We start from the raw sequence: 22234 nt of genomic DNA, 5'->3' as shown, positions 1-22234 counted from the left end.
TTATTTGACAAAAACAAAATGCTGTATATTAACTATTGGTGTGATTAAAAATATACTTCACATTTATTTATGATTCATATAACATATGCTTATAACCTTGTTTGTAAAACAACAGCAGATCGATGCATATACTACTTGAAATTATCACAAAGAAGTCGAGTTACATAATAATTTGCATAATTATAGGTTAAATGTGTTTATCTGAACGTTTATTGAAATATAAATTTTGGGAATGATTCTGGCAATTTTTGACAAAACGAAGTCAGTTTGGGGGAACTGAAACCAACACGAAAGTTATGTAGCACCCAGCTGATTTCCTATCTTCCACCAAGTTAGTAGCTAAAAAGCAGAACTATTCTATTCTATTCAGAACTGAGAAGTCTGATAATCTACTCTATGGTATCGTATTTTATAAATATGGTAAAAAAACTAAGAATTTGTCAACACATTTAAAATTAAATTAATATTAATTTGTTCAAACTGCACAGGACTAAGCACATATTTCAAAACAGGTCATCAAAAATTAATAATATACTGTAGTTCTTTAATGGTACTTTTTCACGTCACGACACGCCCATCTGGTCGTGTCAAAGTACTCATAGTTATTTCACTAAGGCAGCTTTTAGACCATTTTTTTTTTCACGACGGCAGCTTTTAGACCGTTTTTATTTTATTTAGACCGTTTAACCTTTGCTTTACAAAAAAAGCGTGACTGGAGAATATACACATAGGTGAAAGGGTAAAATCCAATACCATTCTTTATCCCCGATGCAAGTTAAGCATCAATAAAAAAGTGTGACCTTGTGCATTCCTTGGTCTTTCTGGCAGGCAAGATACTGCACTGGTTATTTTCCGCCTCAGTGCGAGTGTTATAAACATCACCAATAAACAGTTTTTCAAATGTTCCCTGCATGTTTCTTCATATCTAATGATACCGAGCAATCAACTTAATCAAATTGATTGAACTAAAATATAAAATTGTGTGTACAGTGCGATTGCTAAAAAGAGTCGTGCATTAGCATGTGCGATGCTGATTAACAGGCAAGAACAAGTTGTGATTGGCAGTTGAATTTTCTGGAGGCATATATACTTGCATAAGTTCTTGCAAATATGTTGGTGCGTTGCCATTGATTACATGTATAAGTCAGAAAAAAGAGCTTTGTACACAATCCCTTGTCCAACCAAAAGCCGGTGCAGGTAGCTAAAAAAATGGTCACAAATGGTCACAGGTTTTGAATCGAGTGACCAATCTTTTTTTCATTTTTTTTACCAGGCAGTAATGTGAAGTCGGAATTCGAAAAAAAAGTCTAAAATGTCTTCTTCCTGCTTTTATATAGCATTCAGTCCATGGAGAGCAGACCAAAAAAATAAATCCTGCCTGACTGGGTTTCAAAGGTGGCTTGTAAAATAGAGATAGAACTTTACTAGAAAAAAAGAACAACCAAGTGGTCAAATTTGCTCATCACAATTGTGTTCCTTTTGGAATACAAATAGAGGTTTAGATAGTACCTCCAAACTACAACCATCCCCTAGATTTCCCCTCTGGCTGACACTATGCTTATTTTCTTTCTGAGTCTTGTATCAAGTTGAGAATAGCATGGCTTAAATTATACTCTGGACCACTGGCCAGTGATTTCAGTGTCGGCTAGTAAGCTCAAGACGGGGCAAGTCTGGGCGTCTTGTTTCTTTACAGTATATGATCTTTGTGTCAAAAGAATTATGTCCAAAAGTTGAGTTTGAGTCTCACAAATATCTTTCAATCCTGCATGGTATCACTCATAAAACAGAAGAGATCAGTCTTCTCTGAGATTTCAAAATGACACAGTTAAGACGATAAAAACCATTCGATTCTAGGCTCCTCTACTTTTCAATCTGGTCTTGTAAATAAAATCCTGGTCCAGTAAAGATCCTTACCTACAAGTCCAGCGGTCTTAAGGAGTTTTCCCACAAATACCGAGCCCTGGGGCCTTTTTATATACCCTGGTTTGGGCTACGTCTCCGGCTAAAGTTCTGCATGCTGCGTAGGCAGTGAAAACGCAGCGAGTATAAACCAGCCTTCGGGCATGTACATTTTTGAGCAGCGTGTATTTTGGTTGTTCGAACACCAGACGGAGCCTGGAGCCGTGGTTTGAGAAAGGCTTTTGGATAGTACAGTTTGCTTGTCAACCGGCTGACAACATGATAAGTGTTACAACTCTGTAGGCGTTGTTGACTATGAACTTTGAAAGCAGTTTTTAAACGAGGGCCACACTGTCCATTGCAGCACCGCCGGTGGATATACCGCCTTCTTGAACATTGACGTTGCGTGATTTCATGTAGTAGCCCGTCGTTTTGTTCAGCAGCACCTCATCGCCATGACTATTAGAGAGAAAACACAAAGATTTGTTCAGCAATGTTAGAGACAATAAGTTTGTACAGTAACAGGTGGTTCAACCAGGTTCCAATTTCATACAGCTGTTAAGCAGAAAATGGTGTTGAGCCAATTTGTCTGCCAAGTAAAATTCAGCAGGCAACCAGTCACAATCAAGGGACCCTTTGCATTACACGAAATGATACAGGGATGATGAGAGATCGCCTAAAATCACTAGGCAATGGACGGCCACTTAAAAGTGAGGGCTAAATTTTACTAATTTGGGCTCTGGAACCAAATCAACTGTCACCGTGGACCTATGTCAACAGGGTTGAATTGTGGTTAAGTGCCTTACTTGCTCAATGGCACAAGTGTTATGACTGGGATTCGAATCCACACTCTGCTGCTGACAACGTCAGAGCTCGGGTCTGGTGAACTAGACCCCTCTGCCGCAACATGCCACTCTTTCACATGCTCACCTAACACCACTCCAAATGGTCAAAACTCTGTGACCACATCACAAAAACTTTCAAGATTATTTGGTGACATTTAAAACAAGAAGCGCTAAATGCTGTTTCAATACATGCTCACCATAAAATCACTCCAAAGGGTCCAAACTATGTGACAACATCACAAAAAACTTGCAAGTTTATTTTTTGTCATTTAGAAAGAGAGCTAGACAATGTTTCATTACATGCTCACCTCAGTATAACTCCAAATGGTCCAAACTCGGTGACCATATCGTTAATCATGGGTTCCGTGGTGTGTCGTATATCATAGTTTTGAAAGACCTGGCCCTGTATCTTCTCCATCAGGATGTATGCGCCCCGCTCCACCTGGCCACTCAGCCTCTCCAGTTCTGATTTCAAATCCTCGTCGTAAAGGTTGTTTCCTGCAAAAAGACAAGCATAATAATATTCCAGATCATTCTCTTCATTCTGCTGGCCAATTCCTACCTACCGACTCAAACTACTTTTTCCACTAAACTTTAATGTAAAAGAGCCTCCACTTCATTGCACCTTTATTATGGAACGACTTACAGCCAAGCTGATTTTCTTCAGATTTTCAAAGGACTTCATGTTTTGTGTATTTTCCTGCGGATAAGACGCGTCTTATCTGACTTTGTAGACCCCCAAAACATCTATGCGTCTTATCTTTTGGTGCGCCTTTTCTGCTGACGATTGATTTCTTTTAATGATCACTGCGTGAAATAAAAAATACCTTCTTGTCCAGTTCAAATCAACAGTCTTTTCTGTGAAGAATCCTTACTCAATAATGCGGTCAAACGAGGCTATTCAGACACTGAGACCGTATTTTCGTTCAAACAATGCCGCAATCCCCCAGACCGTCCTTTTATTCCAACAATGAACTGTTGGATTGTGCGCTATAACATGTCCAACAAAGTTACCCTGTAGAGCAACAAGACTTGACAGCAAGAAAAATTGTAAAACGTGACGTACAATGTAAAATTGAATATTCAGTTTGCGATAGCACAGACTTTGCTGTGTAGATCTGATCTTGAGAACTTGTCTTACTGCCGCAGAGTAGATTCGGGAGACTACTTAATTCAGACAAGAACTGTATCACTTATAATAGGAAATCGGCCAGGACTACTGCTTTTGCTTATGGATCAAGAGATTTCTTGTATATTTGGTTTGCGGTAACACCATGTGTGTACTAGGTAGAGTTTGTTCTTTAGAGAACTGTCTTGCTTTATTCTACTACCGCGTAGCAGATGTTCGGGGGTTGGGGAGACTTCTCAGTTCTAAAAAGAACTGTCCTGCTTTTTCAATATTACCCGAGCGGATGGTATAGAAAATAGGCTGGGACTACTACTTTAGCTTATAGGATCTTGTTATGAACTTTCACTTCTGCGGAGTGTAGGCTGGGACTACTACTTTAGCTTATAGGATCTTGTTATGAACTTTTCACTTCTGCGGAGTGAGTTCTTGACTGGTCTCAAGGTTTCGACTAGCTTCCTAGCTAGCTTTGTACAGAGCCTTAACAAAAAATAGAAACCAGGATGGAATAATGTTTAATTTTTCTTGTTCCTTGAACTACTGTCTGCTTACCTCCACCCTCTCTCTGAGGTTTCAAGACGTATCTCTCTGGATTCTTGATGCCTAATGCAGCAGCAGCGTCTCCTTCTTCCGTCTACAAGGAGGGGGAAAAAACATGTTATTCCAACCTTTGGTCATAAAAATGTAGCATTTTAGCCAATAAATTGTTCTTGCTTCATGTTTTTGTCCACTCAAGTTCAATGCAGTAGATCGGTGAGCTGTCACCGTTTGCATCTTACGACCAGAGTAGTTGGGACAACAATCAGGGAGATATTTAGAATTCCACTCAACATATCAGGGGAAAGTTTCAATAATCCGAAAGACTTTCAAATTTGTTGTGCCAAAACCTTGCTATTCAACTTTTGCAGAGAGATCATCCTCCCTTTATGACCAAAAATGTGGAATAAGCTTTCTGTACAAATTAAAAATGCCAGCTCCCTCCTTAATATGGTGTTCCAAAGACGACAGGTCGGGTCGATTATATTGCTGGATATAAGGTACCCTTACATCTCAAAATATTTATTAGCATAAAAATCTTTCTGGGTGATGAGTAATGGGGAGAGGTTGATGGTATAAAACATTGTGAGAAACGGCTCCCTCCGATGTACCATAGTTTTCGAGAAAGAAGTAATTTTCCACGAATTTGATTCTGAGACCTCAGGTTTAGAACTTGAGGTCTCGAAATCAACCATCTAATCGCACACAACTTTGTGTGACAAGGGTGTTTTTTTCTTTCATTATCTCGCAAGTTCGATGACCGATTGAGGTCAAATTTTCACAGGTTTCTTATTTTATGCATATGTTGAGATACACGAACTGTGAAGGCTAGTCTTTGACAATTACCAATAGTGTCCACTGCCTTTAAAGCAATCGCACAACATCAGTAAACAGTATTGTCCAACGGCCCACACTTCGTGTATTTGTAAATCTGTGAACTTTTAATTTCGTTTCTGTTCAGAAAGTGTCCAATGGCTTTAAAGCTGGCCTGTTTCAACAGGCTTACTAAACTTTCATCTGTTGCTCATTGACTTAGAGAAAACTTTTGATTATGGTGTTCTACAAATGACTTTTGATAGACTGATTGATTGACTTCATTGTGGTACTCACAAGTCCGAGGTCATACTGGTGGACGAACGTGCTTCTAATCTTTGCAATAGCGCCCTCGTCTGTCAGATATTTCTCTAGAACTCCAGGTTTCGATAGTTCCTGCTGGATCTTCTTCGTACCGGCTAGATGGAAGTTAACAGAGGGGCAAGTGATGGCCTGTGAACGCTCGATGAGTATTCTTGCGTCCCACTCCTGTTTTTCAAAAATTGATAGAAAGTAAATATAAAAGGCAAGGACAATCATCAGTTAAAGTTTAAACACCTTCATTTCAACGGGGTTTTTCCTTCTTTCTCTCTTTTGACATTTCTAGAATGTTTTTTGTCATTGTCTAGCCATCATTTATGTAATATTTTTCAAACCAAAAACCAAAAAATACACTCAATTACTGTTAATCAGTTACAGTTTTAAAATACCATGTATTGAATATTGGTAGGATGCAATCCTGACTATTATTTGGAACAGTAAAAGCCTGGTTCATACTTCCACAGACCACAGTCCCAAAGGTGTTCCATGTGGGTGCAGACTTACTGTTTCTGTCGGATACTGCCTTGGAGCGTAACCAATTCTGAAGTACACCAAAGCTATTTCACTGCCATCCCTAAAAAGAAAGAAAGAGTAAAACAGTGATAAACCAAATCTACCAGTAACTATGTTTTTACATGGCGACAAAAACATTTTTTTACATTGTGTTCCTCATTTCTTAAAAACTATTTCTGTGACATTGTGTTACTCATTGTGTTACGCACCTCAGCAAGTAATATTTTAAGGGAAGCTTTCTTCCATCATTATCTTCAAACTGTGTAAGTTTAATGTAAATCTGCGGACATTGTGTTTTGTGTTACAAGAAATACCTGAACCCTTTAACACTTGCTCTGTGTAATTTTACTCACATGAGTAACCTTCTGTCCTCAGTCAGAGTCCCTCGTTGTCCGACTTCAGCCAATGTCTTTCTCATCACTTTGATTGCAGGATTGATCTTTCGTATTGTATGCTCCAACCAGCACTGGTCGAACACGTTGTACTCATGGGTTGAAACCAAAAATAAAACCCATGCACTGGTGGAGAACAAGTAGATTGTTTAAAGGCCGTGGACACTATTGGTAATTACTCAACACAGTTATCAGCATAAAACCTCACTTGGTAACGAGTAATGGGGAGAGGTTGATAGTATAATACATTGTGAGAAATGGCACCTTCTGATGTGATGTAGTTTTCGAGAAAGAAGTAATTTTCCACAATTTTGATTTCGAGACCTCAGATTTAGAATTTAAGGTCTCAAAATCAGCATCTGAAAGCACACACCTTGGTGTGACAAGGGTGTATTTTCTTCCATAGTTATATCTCCAACTCCAACGACCAATCGAGTTCAAATTTTCACAGGTTTGTTATTTTATGCATAAGTTGAGATACACCAAGTAAGAAGACAATTCTCACGCGTTAATTTCGACAATTTGACAATCACTTTGACAATTACCAATAGTGTCCAGTATCTTTAATATGAAAAATACTACAAAGTTTTTCTACCTAGCACACGTATCTACCAAAAGGTACTCAAGATGCTTGAACAAACAGAAACATTTTAGGACTGTTTTTTTCTTTTTCTTGTTGTATTTTTGTTGTTGTTCAAATTATGAGACCAATACATATACATGTATATGTATCCTTTTATAAAGGTTTACAAAGTGCTGCAGTGCAATCAGCAGCCACTGCCAGAACATCAGGGCAAAGACCTTTTCTTAGCGATAAGTTTAACTGGGCTCTTTCACTGGTACTACACAACACACAGGACCTGTGTCTTTACCAATGATGAAGCAAAAATAGTTCAGTGTCTTGCTTAAAAGGAAACAAGCGTTCAAAATGAGACTTGCACCCAAACTCTGCTTTATCAGAAACATAAAAGGTTGATGCGTCGATTTCACCAAACTCTTCCTAACTTAGGATCAATCTTAGGACTCAGGACGGGTTCAGTTCCGTATCCAAAGACGCTAGGACATATTGAACCCATCCTAAGTTAGGACGGGGTTCCTCGTCCTAACTCGAGGTAAGATTAATCCTAGCGTTTTTTGAAATTGGCTGCAGCCAACTAGTGGTGTTTTCACAGTATCAGGCAGAAACAAAAAGGTTCTTAACCCAAACTGCGGAGTGCTTCTATACTACAAAAACTGATCCACAAATATCCCACATTCTTTATTGACGAAGGTTCGGTTCGGATCGAAAGCAAAGACCATCTACCCAACTAATTTTAATATGTTGTACATATGTATATATTTTCATTTGGTCTCCGTTGAGACCAACATTATCGCAAACCGTCGCAGTTCCAGTCGTTACTACAAAGAGTCCCCCAGTTTACCTGTCTAAAGCCCGGTTCATACTTCCTGCATTCGCATTCGCAGGAAGTATGAACCGGGCTTTATTCCTCACCAAAGAGCAAGGTCCTTACCCTTTGCCCTTACCTTGGCTGTCCATAGAGCCTCCACGCCTCAGCTGCTCCTTCAGCTATAGCGTTCACAGCTTGGTTACCCGCTAGTTCAACTTTCATATCCCCACACAGGCCGACGTTATACCTGCAAGTCATGAATCAGATATAACTGTGGGAATACCTAGTACGCCCTCAGTTGTCTTTGACCAGATGCAACCTTGTTATTTGTACTGTAATACATGAAGTTTTTGTCTGCAATCTTTGGAACCCACTCTTTCTGTTTGACTCTGAGATAGGGAGAGGCTCTTGCCACGCTCCTACTATTTGTCATCTCTCTTGGAAGGTAGTGATTTCTGCTCTACAAGTCATGCTCCTTGTGGATACCCATGCCTACATCCTTCTGGACTGTGAAGGGGTAACCCTGTTTCAGCCCAGGGGTAGGTGGCCATGTGCATCTGGTGGCAGTTAATTTGGGTGGACAGTCTAACTCAATCAAGCATTGAAGTGGTCGTCCAGCCCTGTGATGTTAGGGTGACATCTTTTACAAAGCAATAAAGGGTCGAGTGCCTTGCTCAAGGGTCATGACCATGTACCGAACCCACACTCTGCTGCTGACAACACCAGAGCTTGGGCTTGGTGAACTAGACCACTCGGCCACGTTAATGGTAAGCAGAGACATGAGACTGGGCTCTGTTCTGCCGCTTACCTGTGTAAGTCAGCAACCTGTGTGCCAATTCCTCCCATACCAGCCGCTATCGTGTTTATTTCCACCTGTTTCAAAGCTAACTCGGGACCAGAAGTGTCTACCATGTAATCTGGCCGTACCACACACAGTGTTATAGGCTGCACACACACACAAAAAAAGAAGAAAAAAATTCAACAAAAGTTTGAGGTGTATTAAAAAAATCCTTCATTTTGAAACAAATGTTACGGTTTTCTTAAAGTTACTTTTTTCAGAATGAGAAGTTTATCTCAGGAATAACCAGATACAGTAAAATCTACATGAACACAATATATCCCAATCTTAAAGAGTTCAGGCCTTAGTGCCTTTGATATGCTCCAGTAGAATTTTACAATATATCCTAATCTTAAAGAGTTCAGACCTTACTTCACCTAGCCAACGAAGGTGATTGCCTCCATGCCCCCTGGTCATTGCCTTGCTGCCCTTGATATGCTCCAGTAGAATTTTATAATTTCCTCATAAGGTGCCCTTTACCAGGGAAGGGTCCCTCGGCGATCCCTAGAGCGTTCTATTTTCCAACGGCTCCACCTCATCTCATGAGTCACAGATTTAACCGAAGTACTCAAAGCAAGTCAGTATTTGAAAATTATTCTACCTTTTTCAGTCCCTCTTTCTCCACTTGTTGAAAAATGCTGAACAGTTTTGCTGTGAAATCATCCACAGCTATAGTACTGTAGAGATGAAAAAATTAACAATTTTTTAATTTAACGAGACAAAGAACTTCAGATGGCAAAATTTATCGTTAGAGATTTTCAAGACAGACATTGCTGTAGAAAATAAATAATAAATAATAAAATAATAATAAAAGTGACTTCTTACAACAGGCACACATCGGTCACTCAGTGACGGTCAAGGCGCTTCAACATGCAGTATTTTCCTGCAAGGTATGTGGGACAGCATGTCACGACTGGGACTCGAACTCACACTCTGCTGATCAGAAACACCAGAGTTTGAATCCAGTGCTCTTAACCGCTAGGCCATGCCACGCCATAATGACTGAATGAAAGTTTTTGTTCGTTGCACATTCCCCCCATTTGACGTACTTAGTGTGAAGTCCAAGATTCAAACTCACCATGAGTACCTCTTGGTAGATCTGTGTATTAGACTAAACTGTAATATGATTTATTTTTGTTAAAGGCAGTGGACACTATTGGTAATTACTCAAAATAACTATTGGCATAAAACCTTTCTTGGTGACGAGTAATGGGGAGAGGTTGATGGTATAAAACATTGTGAAAAACGGCTCCCTCTGAAGTGCCATAATTTTCCACGAATTTGATTTTGAGACCTCAGATTTAGAATTTGAGGTCTCGAAATCAACCATCTGAACGCACACGACTTCGTGTGACAAGGGTGTTTTTTCTTTCATTATTATCTTGCAACTTCGACGACAGATTGTGCTCAAATTTTCACAAGTTTGTTATTTTATGCATATGTTGAGATACACCAAGTGTGAAGACTAGTCTTTGACAATTACCAATAGTGTCCAGTGTCTTTAAGCATGGGTTGTTTGGCTATCTGCCGTACTTCAAAATCAAAGAAAACAAAGGAGATGAATTTGGATGATTCGTGAAAAGTTGGAGGTGTCAAAACGAACCTTTTTAAAGTAGTCGTTAGAAACTCTCTATCATTGGCTACCCGGAGTACCAACTCGTTGATGCTATCTTGCATCTCATTGGCTAAATTGTACAATTTACGCGGCAAGGGAGACGGGAACAAGGTGTGCGGTATGTAGGTCGCGACCTCTGAAGAGTCAAGGCTGCCTTCTACCCTTTTGATGACTCCGTTCATGAGTGCGTAGTTTTTGGAACATTCTGCCAGATAGTGCAAGGTGGAGGCGTCCAGGGATGGGAGAGTATATAATGGAAGAGAGGTCATGTTGTCACCGATACTGCATCTGAAGAAACAAATTATTTCTATGATAATGATACAAGCAATATTTAAAATAGCGCATAATGCAGGAGCATCTATGGTATGCACAGTACAAACCATACAACGCTGAAATTAAACATAGAAAGCGATTTGCACAAACAGAAGTAGCTGTTTCAATCTACATGTATCAGGGGGTGACTTTGTCATGGGGAGACTTAGTTGCAACTAGGGGCGACTTTGCTAGGTAAAAGGGGGCAACATTCTCAGGGGGCGACATTGTCAGGGGGCGACTATTAAATAAAGTCCCGGGGCGAGCCGGTCAGGGGGCGACTTTGCAGGGGACGACTTTTTAGGTGCGAGCTTGCTAGGAATGCCAGTCATCTCGCCCCCTGGCAAAGTCGCCCCCTGGCAAAGTCGCCCCTGCAAAGTCGCCCCCTAGCAAGCTCGCCCCCTCCGTGTACAAACTTGCCCCCTCACAATGTCGCCCCCTACAAAGTCGCCCACCCACAAAGTGCCCCCGACACAGCCGTCCCTATGCATTTTTGGCTATCGTTTCAATGATTTTCTAAGGGGAATTTTTTATTGTGTTTATGTTTGGAGTTGGTGTGAAACCACAGTGAAGCACAACACCCCTTAGTGTCGTCAATCAATTTCTGCGGGATAAACAAAATCAACATGTTAAAATTGGTTATTCTAATGCCCTTAACAATAATTAATGGATAAATAATAATTAAAATATTTTGTATTTATTTTTGTTTTCTATGAATCTCCCTACAAACTTTTTTTTTTTAATTGCTTTGTGGGGGGGGGTTGCAATTAATTAATTAAAACAAATGTAGCCCTTCTTGTTATCCCATCATATGAAATAGGCCCTTGAAAAAGTAACTTCGTATCTAAGGGTTGTTTACATCGTGCGCAATGACGCAAAAGACCGCCCAACGATAACACTGGTCAGAACGGATACAGGAACACAAATACAGTTAGCATTACTTCAAATAAATATTCAGGACTTAATTAATGCCGTGTCCGAAACAGCGACATCGCACGCATCTGACAGACGCACATCTACATGTAGCTTGTAGCTAGCCGTTGCCGAAGCGCATTTCTAGCTTGTAGCTAACTGTGCCGAAGTCGCCGTTTTGGACATAGCATAATCTTCTAATAGTTGCGATAACATAACCCTCCTCCCGACGGCCGCCCAGGCGGCCGTCGGGAGGAGGGTTACGTTATCACAACTAAATCTTCTAACTGCTGCTAACTCTTGTTCATAAGCGACTTTGTTAGGGGGCGACTGTGTCGGGGGGTGACTGTGTGGGGGGGGGCGACTTTGTCGGGGGGGCGCCCGTGTCGGGGGGGCGACATTGTGAGGAGGCGAGTTTGTACACGGAGGGGGCGAGCTTGCTAGGGGGCAACTTTGTAGGGGGCGACTTTGCAGGGGGCGACTTTGCCGGGAGCGTTTTCCTTGCTAGGTAGGGGGCGAGATGACCAGTATCCCTAAAAATAGGATAGGCCCATTTTAAAAACAATTAATCTGCTATCTATAGGCCTACTTCTAGAAACTATCCCTTATAAGTTATAGTTTCTAGAAGTACTACTACTAGTACTACTACTACTAGTAGTAGTATAGGCCTGTCTCCTGTAGCCAATATATTCATAACTCAATTTTCATCTCACCCAGTCTCTAGAAGCAGAACATGGATAGAGGTAGAAATTTATTCCACACACGACTCAGGGCTCAGACACCTTTCGAAATATGATCCAGTTCTCGTCCAACGTCAACAGTCAATCAATGCGTAGTTTGTGAAGTAATTTTTTTTTTAATTAACACGACTCAACAGCTGTCCCCACATAATTGCCACAACACAACCATAACAACTCAGGGTGGAACACTTTTCATTCACGTCAATGAATCAATCAAGTAGAACAGAATGTGCCTGGTCACGGTCACAGTCTAGTCATTCTCAACGTCGTGGATGGTCAGTCAAGTGTGACACCCTTTGACCTACCAGCAGTACACACCACCTCCGCACCACATGCGACGCGTAATGTAGTCTTGGCCCAAGACGATGGTGCTTGATTCTGGATAGTGTACTACGCGCGGTTGAATCGCCAAAGCGCGCCCGCCACGGTATGATTTAGTTACGTGGACGGCTCGAAATCTAGACTACACTCTGCAAGCTACCATCGTCTTGGCAATCCTGCAGCACTGCGTGCACTGTGGGCGTTGCCGTATTATGTTAATAAGGCCGTTGTCGAGGTTGTGTAATGCATATTCAACATGTGAACAACATGGCAGCGCCCAGCAGCATGACATGAAGTCGGGCCACGGTCGGACATACGGGACGAACGAGTGATACTATAGTATGGTTTGCCTAGCCATACTAAACGAACGCAATGCAGGGATTTAAATTCTACATCCCCTTTTCCCAGAAAACCAATTAATAATTATTGTCGTTATTCTGAAGAATAGCTGACTACAGAATGTCTGAGAGAAAACTGACTAAGGAGGAATTAAGTAACAAAATGCTTCGTTACGTGTCGTGTTTGTTTTATGGTTTTATACTTCCCGAATGATTTGTCGTGGGCAGATCACATGAACCACAGACAGACGAACTACCCTCAGTGCATATATTAACCATGGAGGTACCTCCATGATTATACTCACATGGAGGTAGAAACCTCCATGATACTACCGTATATAGTAGTTTCTACAGCAAACACTATTCACTGTACATGTACAATTTATTGTCGTTCTGAGGCATCGACTCATATGACTTTGCATATGTATTAAACTTTAGGGCTACTAATTGTGTCACAATCACATGAATACCTAATAGTCAGTATGTTATAATTAACAATGATGTATTGTGTCTAAAAACAATTGATACAGTTTAATTCAAATTATTTCTAAATAAAGGCCAACACAAATTACTTGTTCATAAAATTGATTTCTTTATTTTATTGCCAAACACAAATTCTTCACAGAGCAGTGGCTATTAAAATGATCAGGTTTGTAAACAGGCTATAACAACGATACCCCACAATTAAAGCCTGAGCGACTAGTGAAATTTGCTTCTCAACTATTCGTGCCTCAAATAGTCGCAACTTCAACACCCTAGTCATTTTTCATGCCCCAAAATGCATTGCGACGTATTATTTGCTGCAGGTGCAATAGAGTAAAACTCACGCTGAAAGGATTTAAGGATTGTGTCACTTTATGTCTAGGGCTGGGCGACTAGTGCGACACAGTGTTAAACTTGTTGCACAGTCGAGACTATTAAAATCACTAGTCGTGTTGCGACTACTTTTTTTAATTCCTAATTGAATAATCGTGTACTCCAAAAATAGTAACAACTTCCTGTTTGGTGAACTGTCTATTGTATCGCTCACGACTATTCATGGCAACATAATTTACTTACGAAACACAGTCAGTGACACCAGTGACAATCCTTCAATCCTCTAAGCACGAAATTTACCATATTGTCCCTGCGGCAAACAAGTCGTGACTAGTGTCGTAGTCATGACTTTTTGAGGTGTGACTAGTCGAGTAGTAACTTACACAAGTGGCCCAGGCTTACTGATGTCTGGTTGTGTTTCATAGGAAAATTATGTTGTCATGAAAAGTCTTGACTGTGAGCGACACAATTTTTTCAGCAAGCAGGAATAGTCGCAACTATTTTAGTTGTTGTGGTGGCTCGATTTACGGAGTAGGTGAATAATGGCAGTCGCAACTCGACTAAGCAATAACTAGTTGCGATTTCGACATCAATCGTAGTGCGTACCACTAATCGCCAATCACAGGCTTTCCCACAGCAGCATTTAAAGTGCACAGGTATCACAGCAGTTATTTATACACAATACTGTTTGTACTATGTACTTGTGTGAGCGGCTGAGCCTACGACCACTCTTCTACATTGTGGGGTGCAATGCAGTTTTCATCTGATTCTCTGTGTCTTAGATAGTTTATGGCAGTTGAAAGACCATGTTGCTCATCTCGCCCAACTCTTCCACTTAGTTGTACATTTTCATCTTGGTGTTCAAAATAATGACAAACATCAACCCCAGTCCAAAAGCATCGGTTGCTAAGAGTATGCACACAGTTCCCACAGTGTTGAAAAAGCTATGTAAACTCATCTTGAAAGTCAATCTCTGTATTGGTATGGTATGATACATGTCGACAATAAATTGTGATACAGTGGTGGAACTATGCAGCAAAATGTAGAGTACAGTTCTTCACATACGTCTTTCTTGATTGACAGTTAATATGATGTTCCATCTTTTCCTTTTCTCTTGAGACTTCCTCTGCAAAACAGCAAAATATCTCTTCCACAATTATATACGCTTGAATCTTGATTCTGTCACAGATTTGTCTCTCTTGAATCAAGAACTCCATTCCTTAATTGCAGAGCAGTCGACTACCCATTAATCCGACAAGACGAGGCCTAAAAAGTATCAGTACTCCAAGGTGGGCATGCAGCAGTTCTCTAAAAGCCTTTCCTGGAAATGTGCCCTATCAGAAGAATGAAACAAATACAAATCATAGAATAAGTTCAGTGATTATATTGGGTCTTATTGTGCTAAACTTTTTCTGCATCAAGCTTAATGTAAAATGTATATCTGTTTTGATTATTAATATTACGATCATCAATCAACCCAACTATAGTAATTGCAAACAAGTGTTAATTGCTTGTGCACAGAAGAAAAATGTAAGTTAAAAAATAAATGTCAGCCAATGAGCCATTTTCAAATCGAGGGATATGAATCTGTGTGCATTGAAGTGTTGGTGACTCAAGTCAGACAAATCCAATCTCACATAAAGCTGGGCTATGTTCGTTCCAAACCGAAACAAAACCAAGGAGTAGGCTCATACTTCCTTCGAATGTGAATGCAAAGTGGATTTTGGTGAGGCAATACTTTTACGAGCTGCCCTTCCATAAGTGAGACACAAGAAAATTGTGCTTCGCATCATGAAATAGCACTGCTATTTAGCAGGAAGGAGGTCTACCTACATAAATAACAACAAGTTTTGAAGTATTCAAACATGACAAACAATGACTACTTACAATGTATGACTTTACGTTTTCTAATTCTATACAGATTCGATCAATATAAACAAGATTCTCTCCACTCACCACTTTGTGACACTGGCAGTTACATAATGACTTGGGATCCATCCATGACTTGCTCAGTTGCAAACGTTGGTCGTATGTGGTATCATGCTCTAGTTCCCTATAGTTTATTCACACCCGGACATCCTACCTCCATAGTCCAACTGCTGCCTGCATGCAGCAGACGAAGCACACGAGAACTGACGGAGTTTATCGCAAAACCAGACCGTCCGCAGAGAGGGCACTAGCTGGTGTATTTTGACATAGTCGTTCATTAATTGCCATCTAGATAGCAGATCAATATAACTTCGGCTCACTTGTTCATCTTTAACATTCATAGTCGTGAATATTTCCTATTTTCTTACGATTTTTCCTCCACGACAAACACGGAGCTGCCAATGCCGTGTAATCATAACATGAATGACCCCGGGGTCAACTAAACATTATGTTAATTTATTACAACGATCGCACGCTGATTGGTTCTACAGAAAGCTGTAGAAGAAAACAATGAAAAAGTTAACACAGCGCTGCAGGATTGCCAAGACGATGGTAGCTTGCAGAGTGTAGTCTAGATTTCGAGCCGTCCACGTAACTAAATCATACCGTGGCGGGCGCGCTTTGGCGATTCAACCGCGCGTAGTACACTATCCTATGGTGGCCCTGAAGGGACATCGCATATCGCAAACGTGTACGCATACGTATGCAATGTCGTGAAACAATTCACAAATATGTGCGCACACGAATGCAATGTCGTGAAACAATTCGCGAAAATGTGCGCACACGTATGCAATGTCGTGAAACAATTCGCAAATATGTGCGCACACGTATGCAATGTCGTGAAACAATTCGCGAATATGTGCGCACACGTATGCAATGTCGCGAAACAATTCGCGAATATGTGCGCACACGTCTGCGAATATTATTTGCGATGTCGTGAATTTTATTGCATACCATGTTGCATACCTTTGAATAAAATGCCTAATGATCTGGGGGGTTTCTTTCCAACAGTGAGATAAGCGGTAGTCATTGCAGCAGTAGTCTTTGTTGTGAGGCAAGCGAGGCGTGTGGTCGTCCTTGGCCTGGTGCCAAGTTCCTGGGTATACACATGCTTTACAGAGGGAGCCTGCTGTAGCGCCACAGTACTCCCTAGATCGGTAACAAATTATCCACAACTATGACATCACCCTAATGGTATGCAACATGGTATGCAATAAAATTCACGACATTGCAAAACAAATCGCACTCGTGTGCGCACATATTCACGATTTGGTTCACGAAATTGCATACGTGTGCGCACATATTCACGATTTGGTTCACGAGATTGCATACGTGTGCGCACATATTCGCGATTTGTTTCACGACATTGCATACGTGTGCGCACATATTCGCGAATTGTTTCACAACATTGCATACGTGTGCGCACATATTCGTGAATTGTTTCACGATATTGTATACGTGTGCGCATATATTCGCGATTTGTTTCACGACATTGCATACGTGTGCGCACACGTTTGCGTTATGCGATGTCCCTTTGGGGCCACCATACTATCCAGAATCAAGCACCATCGTCTTGGGCCAAGACTACGCGTAATGTGGCCTCCTTTTCTAAAATAAAAATAAAAATGGAAAGGTTTGCGGTAATAACGTTTGTAAATAATGAACAGCGCCCTCTTGTGACCTGGGCCCAGCATCGTCGTGCGTGAATGCAGCGCGATGGACGAGCAGCAGGCTGCAGGTATACTTCCATGGTCCATAAAGTAATGCATGGTCGGACCATGGAGGTTCACTTTGACCCGACAATTTAGATTTTAAATTGCATTGCTATTTCTAATACAAGATTCGAGAGAGTTACAAGATTTAATTTCAGGTATTGCACCCCCAAAAAAATATCTGCAAATAATTCCATACTTATATAGCCCCCTGTACTCCTCTCTGTGGTCACAGCCAACCATGAAAACAAACCGAACTTGCATTTCACATTAATATTGTGTGCTGCATTGTCGATGTCGACTGTTTCTCAGTGCGAGGAAGACGTCGGGAGGATAGCAACTATAATGGTCATGGTAGACTAGCCAAAGTGTGAAATTACATTTTGGACGACATAGTTTGTTAATGGCTGGCATGGCATCCATGCTAGATGTATAGATCGTGGGCTCGAAGACGATTATTAGGGTGGATGCCCAGCTTGATTTTGGATTTTAAGGTCATTTTGGAGTCAACGGTCAAAAAATGTCAAAAATCAATAATTATTTTCAAAATTTGTATAAAATATAATCACCTTTTATAGATCTATTCATTAAATGTATTTTTAACTTCATGTTGATACTACAAACCACTATGTGTGCACGTGTGAATTGTGCATATTTTTACGAGCCTATCTAGTTTTGCCAGAATGCCGCACACACGTGCCCCAAAACACGGGCCTATTTTTAGCCGTACTGTAAACAACCCAAATGGCGGGAAAATTTACTACGTCCCACGGCTTTTGAATACAATCGATGCTGTTGAACTCGATGCCCCACCCATTTTATGTACAGAGAAGCTTTATTGGAGAACTGGCAAAGGTTCAGTGGTTTTAGCCACGCCTCCTTGATGACGTAATCCAACGTCATCTGAGCCCCTGTTATATCAATCCGCGCTCTTTAACAGCTGATTTTTAGGCTATATTTAAACAAAAACATACAAATTGACCAAATACAAGTATAAACATGATATTTCAAACAGTTTAACTTTAAATTAGTGAATTTTACTGCGGAATCGTTTGAATTTCAACACGAATATAGGACTTATTTTTGTACGAATGGACACTTCCTGAAGGAGTGATGCGGATTTCCCGCCATTTTCAGCTTGGGTTAGAGTGCATACACAACCCGATGGTGGTAGCGTAACGTACTGCAAATCGATCTTAGAAAAACATACGTAGAGAGACTGCATGCAAGATAATATTTGCGTGTAATTTAGGTGGGATTTAAACGAAGATGGCCGCCACTACTACAGAAGAATTGGACATAAAACAACGATTTGAGGAGCTGTGTCTGGGTCTAAATCTTGACGATTCGTCCGGACGCGAGGCATGGGATACATTCGAACGAATAAGCGTAAATTATACGCTGGAGGTGGGTTGTGAAGGCGATGCTGTGACAAATTGCGTAACGTTTTCTATTTTTAAAAGTCTCTCTTGTTTACACGGTGTAGCCTACTGTTTGACCTGCCCTGGTTTTCCACGTTCCATTCACGCCCAGATTCCGGACATTACAAATTTGCTTTTCTGTAATATTATGTTGTTAATTTCATTGGCGTTGCCACCCTCTTGTCTTGAAAAGACTAATGGTAAAGAGGAGTTTGATTTATACATTCTCTTTTTGATTGCTGCAACATTTTTGTTCAATTCCACATAATTAGCCCTTCTTCTTCTTAACTAGGCCTAGCTCGTTCATCTTCAGTTCATGTCGTTCAACATGCTCAACATGTTCAAAACTTCAATTCACTTCAAAGTTTTTGACTTGCTTTGAGACTTTTATTTGTAGGCTTAATAAAAAAAAATAATAAGTTGTATTATAAACCGATGCAAAAACTGTAACTGTTTTAAACAATCATGGTCAGAAAGATTGTTGTATCCTGCCACCAGTCCACTGTTTTTTAGTTGGATAACGTAACCCTCCTGCCGACGGCTAGCCGGAGGGTTACGAGTCACTCCCATTCGATGCAGGGCGAAATATTTTTGTCAACTGATTTGCTCATTTTTTACCACTTTAGTTTAAAAAATAATGACACAAATTCTATGAACACGAACTTAATCCTCAATGTCTAATGAATTTAACATTCAAAAACACAATTGAGAATATTTTTTGAAAAAAAGGACGAAAACTTACCAGATTCCGGGAGCGAAACAGTCACAAATTTCCCAGGTTCTATTTTTGAACCATGCGCTGATTGGTACCAGCCAATTGAATTGACTACGCAGCCGAGTTTGTCTAAACCATTCTGTAAAAGGGGTGTTACAAGGGGTGCTGCAGTGCGGCAGTGCTTTAAGTGAGTGAACAGCGGGCATAGTAAACGGACAGCGCACACACACTGTCGCGCTGCCTTATAACACCCCTTTTACAGAATGGTTTAGTCCAACAGCAATGAACATCGGGAAGTCACAAAATGGCGAAGCGACAGGTTCAAAATAGAACCTGGGAAATTTGTGACTGTTTCATTCAAAATACTTTCTCAATGGTGTTTTGAATGTTATTCATTAGATATTGAGGATTAAGGTCGTGTTCATAGAGTTTATGTCATGATTTTCGAAAGGGGTAAAAATTGAGCAAATTTTATCTGTTGACTAGCTGTCGAAATTGTACGTGTTTGACCATTTCGCCCTGCATTCGAATGGGAGTGACTCGTAACCCTCCGGCTCCGCCGTCGGCAGGAGGGTTACGTTATCGCAACTAACTGTTTTTCACCACACAAAAAAGAGAAACGTCTCATTTATATCATTTAATTAAGAGAAATGAAAAAGTGGTGGGAGGATACAGACAATTTAACTATTCGCTGAAGAAGCGGCAGTTAGTTTTACCTCTCATTCAACATCTTCAATGAGTTAAAAAGTATTTTTTTTAAATAGATAAAGTTGCCTATTTCAATATATTTAGTAACTAAAACTGAGCCAAGTGAAAAAGTGGTGTCACTGTCGGGGTTTCGAAATCTTTCCTGCTGGTTTTACTTCGCGCTTCTTGCCAGTGCTTGCTATTGGTTTGTGTACTGCTGCTGGTGGTCTTGCGTGGTATGGGTGATGAATACCTAGTCCTTCTTGACTAAAAACTTCTTGACTTCTTGACTATTCACATAGAAGCTACCTAGAGAACAGTGAAGTCGGTCAGTTTGTCAATGTCATCGCACATGCACATCAGTTAACAATATTCATGAAGACATCAATGTTTACAATCTTTCATGAAATTTAGCAAAATTTTCACATTTTCATTTTAGTTAATCTCCACAATAGAGCAACTGTAAATGACAACTAGTGGGAAAATCTCTGCAAAAGAAACTTTGTTTTTTATTGAAGTAACATCTTGCCTCCTGCTGATACTATATGCAGGGCTGTATGCTTCGTTTTTTAAAGGGCAAGGGCACCAAGGCATTTTCTTCTTGGTAAAGGGCACCCTATGATGAAATTGTAAATTTGTACTGGAGCATTTCAAGGGCACCAAGGCAATGACCAGGGGACACGGAGGCAATCACCTTCGTTGCCTCCGTGAAGTAACAGGTCTGTATATGGACTGAGAGGGCAAGGTCGTTTTAATTTTGCAATAGGCATTTCTATTGGAAAAATCAAAGGGAAACTTTGAAGGAGCACCAAGGCCAAGACAGGGGGCCATAGAGCCCATGGCATCTGTGGATGTTGGACAACTCGACGGTTCAGAGACCTCGACGAGTTGTCCATTCAAATGTCAGACAAGTCGAATGTTGATCAGACAACTTGACGTACGGCCGGGTGGAGTTTATTCAGACTAGCCATCCCCCTATGTGAATTTGAATTACTTCTTAGCATTGCCATTATACGACAAGAAGTTCAAACTTATAAACATGTGTAAATCACAACAAGAAAGTTCAGTTTCCAAAAGTCACTTAATTGGAGAAAACCAATGGGGCGTATGTACTGTATACATGTATCGTGCAAGTACTCTTGATTTCCATCGGCTTCTTCCTGGGCCCTGTAGCATACAGGCCTTTGCGTTTTGTCTTTGAAAGGGCAAGGGCACCAAGGCAATTTCTCCACACATGTATGAGAAAATTGTTAATTTCTGTGAAGTATCATGCCTGAGCATATACCTTCATCTGCTCAGTATGTGTCATGATCTTTAGATTCAAAATTTTGTAATTTTTTTGCCCTCAATGTTCTTGTAACGAAGGTGCTCTCTGTCATGAAGGTGCTCTTTTTTGGTGAAATTTTAGGGAGAATCTCCGAGTCATAAAAGGCCGTCATTCAAATTGAATCAGGGGCCAAAAATCTATGATGTTTACTTAAGCACATGTGCAGTGAAACAGCAATGGGAGACTCGAGAACGTTGGCTGGCAGCAGACTTACCAGGTGAATTTTCATTGTTTACAAATTTCTGAGCAGGGGAACAAAAACCAAGAACAATGGTTATACCTGGTAAGTCTGCTGCCACCTAGCGTCCCAAAAGTCCCCCATAGCCTGTGTACAAATCATGGGTTATAATTGTTGTTGTGCGTTCTTTCTAACTAGGGAGATGATCTTCACTGGCTTGTCTGCGCGTTGTACGTAGCATGTCGCAGATCGACAATACCCACCGTTGGCAATGGAACTGTGGAAGGGAACTGCGTTTCTCTGACTCGTCTCTTGCGATCTGCAAGGCTAAGGTATGTCAATGGTGTAATTTCTTAGGATTTTAACTGATTTTCTTAAAACCTTCTCAGGCCTTCAAATTTTCTTGGGAGAGGGTCATGACACTTGTTTCCTTTAGAGCAAGATTCATTAACTAATTGCTTGGTACTTTATATGGGACATTAAGCCGTAGGTCCTGTGGAGGATTGGTAGCTTTTGCAAAAAAAAAAGAACCAAAAACA

At 40.6% G+C, this 22234-nt stretch overlaps 2 protein-coding genes across 3 annotated transcripts in view; one reads left to right on the top strand and one right to left on the bottom strand.

Annotated features, from left to right (window-relative positions):
* Positions 1-12592, bottom strand: LOC139935236 (glutathione synthetase-like). The gene is made up of 11 exons (XM_071929735.1): positions 12225-12592; positions 10276-10575; positions 9274-9349; positions 8643-8779; positions 7971-8081; positions 6408-6572; positions 6046-6115; positions 5518-5709; positions 4423-4504; positions 3053-3242; positions 1-2358 (listed from the first exon to the last, which is right to left on the bottom strand). Exons 2-11 carry the CDS (start codon positions 10554-10556, stop codon positions 2235-2237), a joined length of 1428 nt encoding a protein of 475 aa, XP_071785836.1. The 5' UTR covers positions 10557-10575; positions 12225-12592; the 3' UTR covers positions 1-2234.
* A 5936-nt stretch (positions 12593-18528) lies between these two features.
* Positions 18529-22234, top strand: part of LOC139934688 (retinoblastoma-like protein 1) — a 30244-nt gene continuing 26538 nt past the window's right edge. For both annotated transcript variants that reach the window (XM_071929046.1, XM_071929045.1), the window contains exons 1-2: positions 18529-18774; positions 21894-22027. In XM_071929046.1, the coding sequence (XP_071785147.1) occupies positions 18637-18774; positions 21894-22027 (272 nt within the window). In that variant the 5' untranslated portion in view covers positions 18529-18636. The remainder of the gene's footprint in view (positions 18775-21893; positions 22028-22234) is intronic.

This window comes from Asterias amurensis, chromosome 3 (assembly GCF_032118995.1).
Source record: "Asterias amurensis chromosome 3, ASM3211899v1".
NCBI lineage: Eukaryota > Metazoa > Echinodermata > Asteroidea > Forcipulatida > Asteriidae > Asterias > Asterias amurensis.
This window is presented reverse-complemented; position numbering and strand designations above follow the sequence as displayed.

Coding starts and splice junctions, on each gene's coding strand:
- LOC139935236 (XM_071929735.1), bottom strand. CDS start 10,556: ATGACCTCTCTTCCATTATATACTCTCCCATCCCTGGACGCCTCCACC. Junction 8,780..9,273: donor AGAAAGAGGGACTGAAAAAG/GTAGAATAATTT, acceptor GTGTGTGTGCAG/CCTATAACACTGTGTGTGGT. Junction 4,505..5,517: donor ACCAGTATGACCTCGGACTT/GTGAGTACCACA, acceptor CCCTCCTTGTAG/ACGGAAGAAGGAGACGCTGC.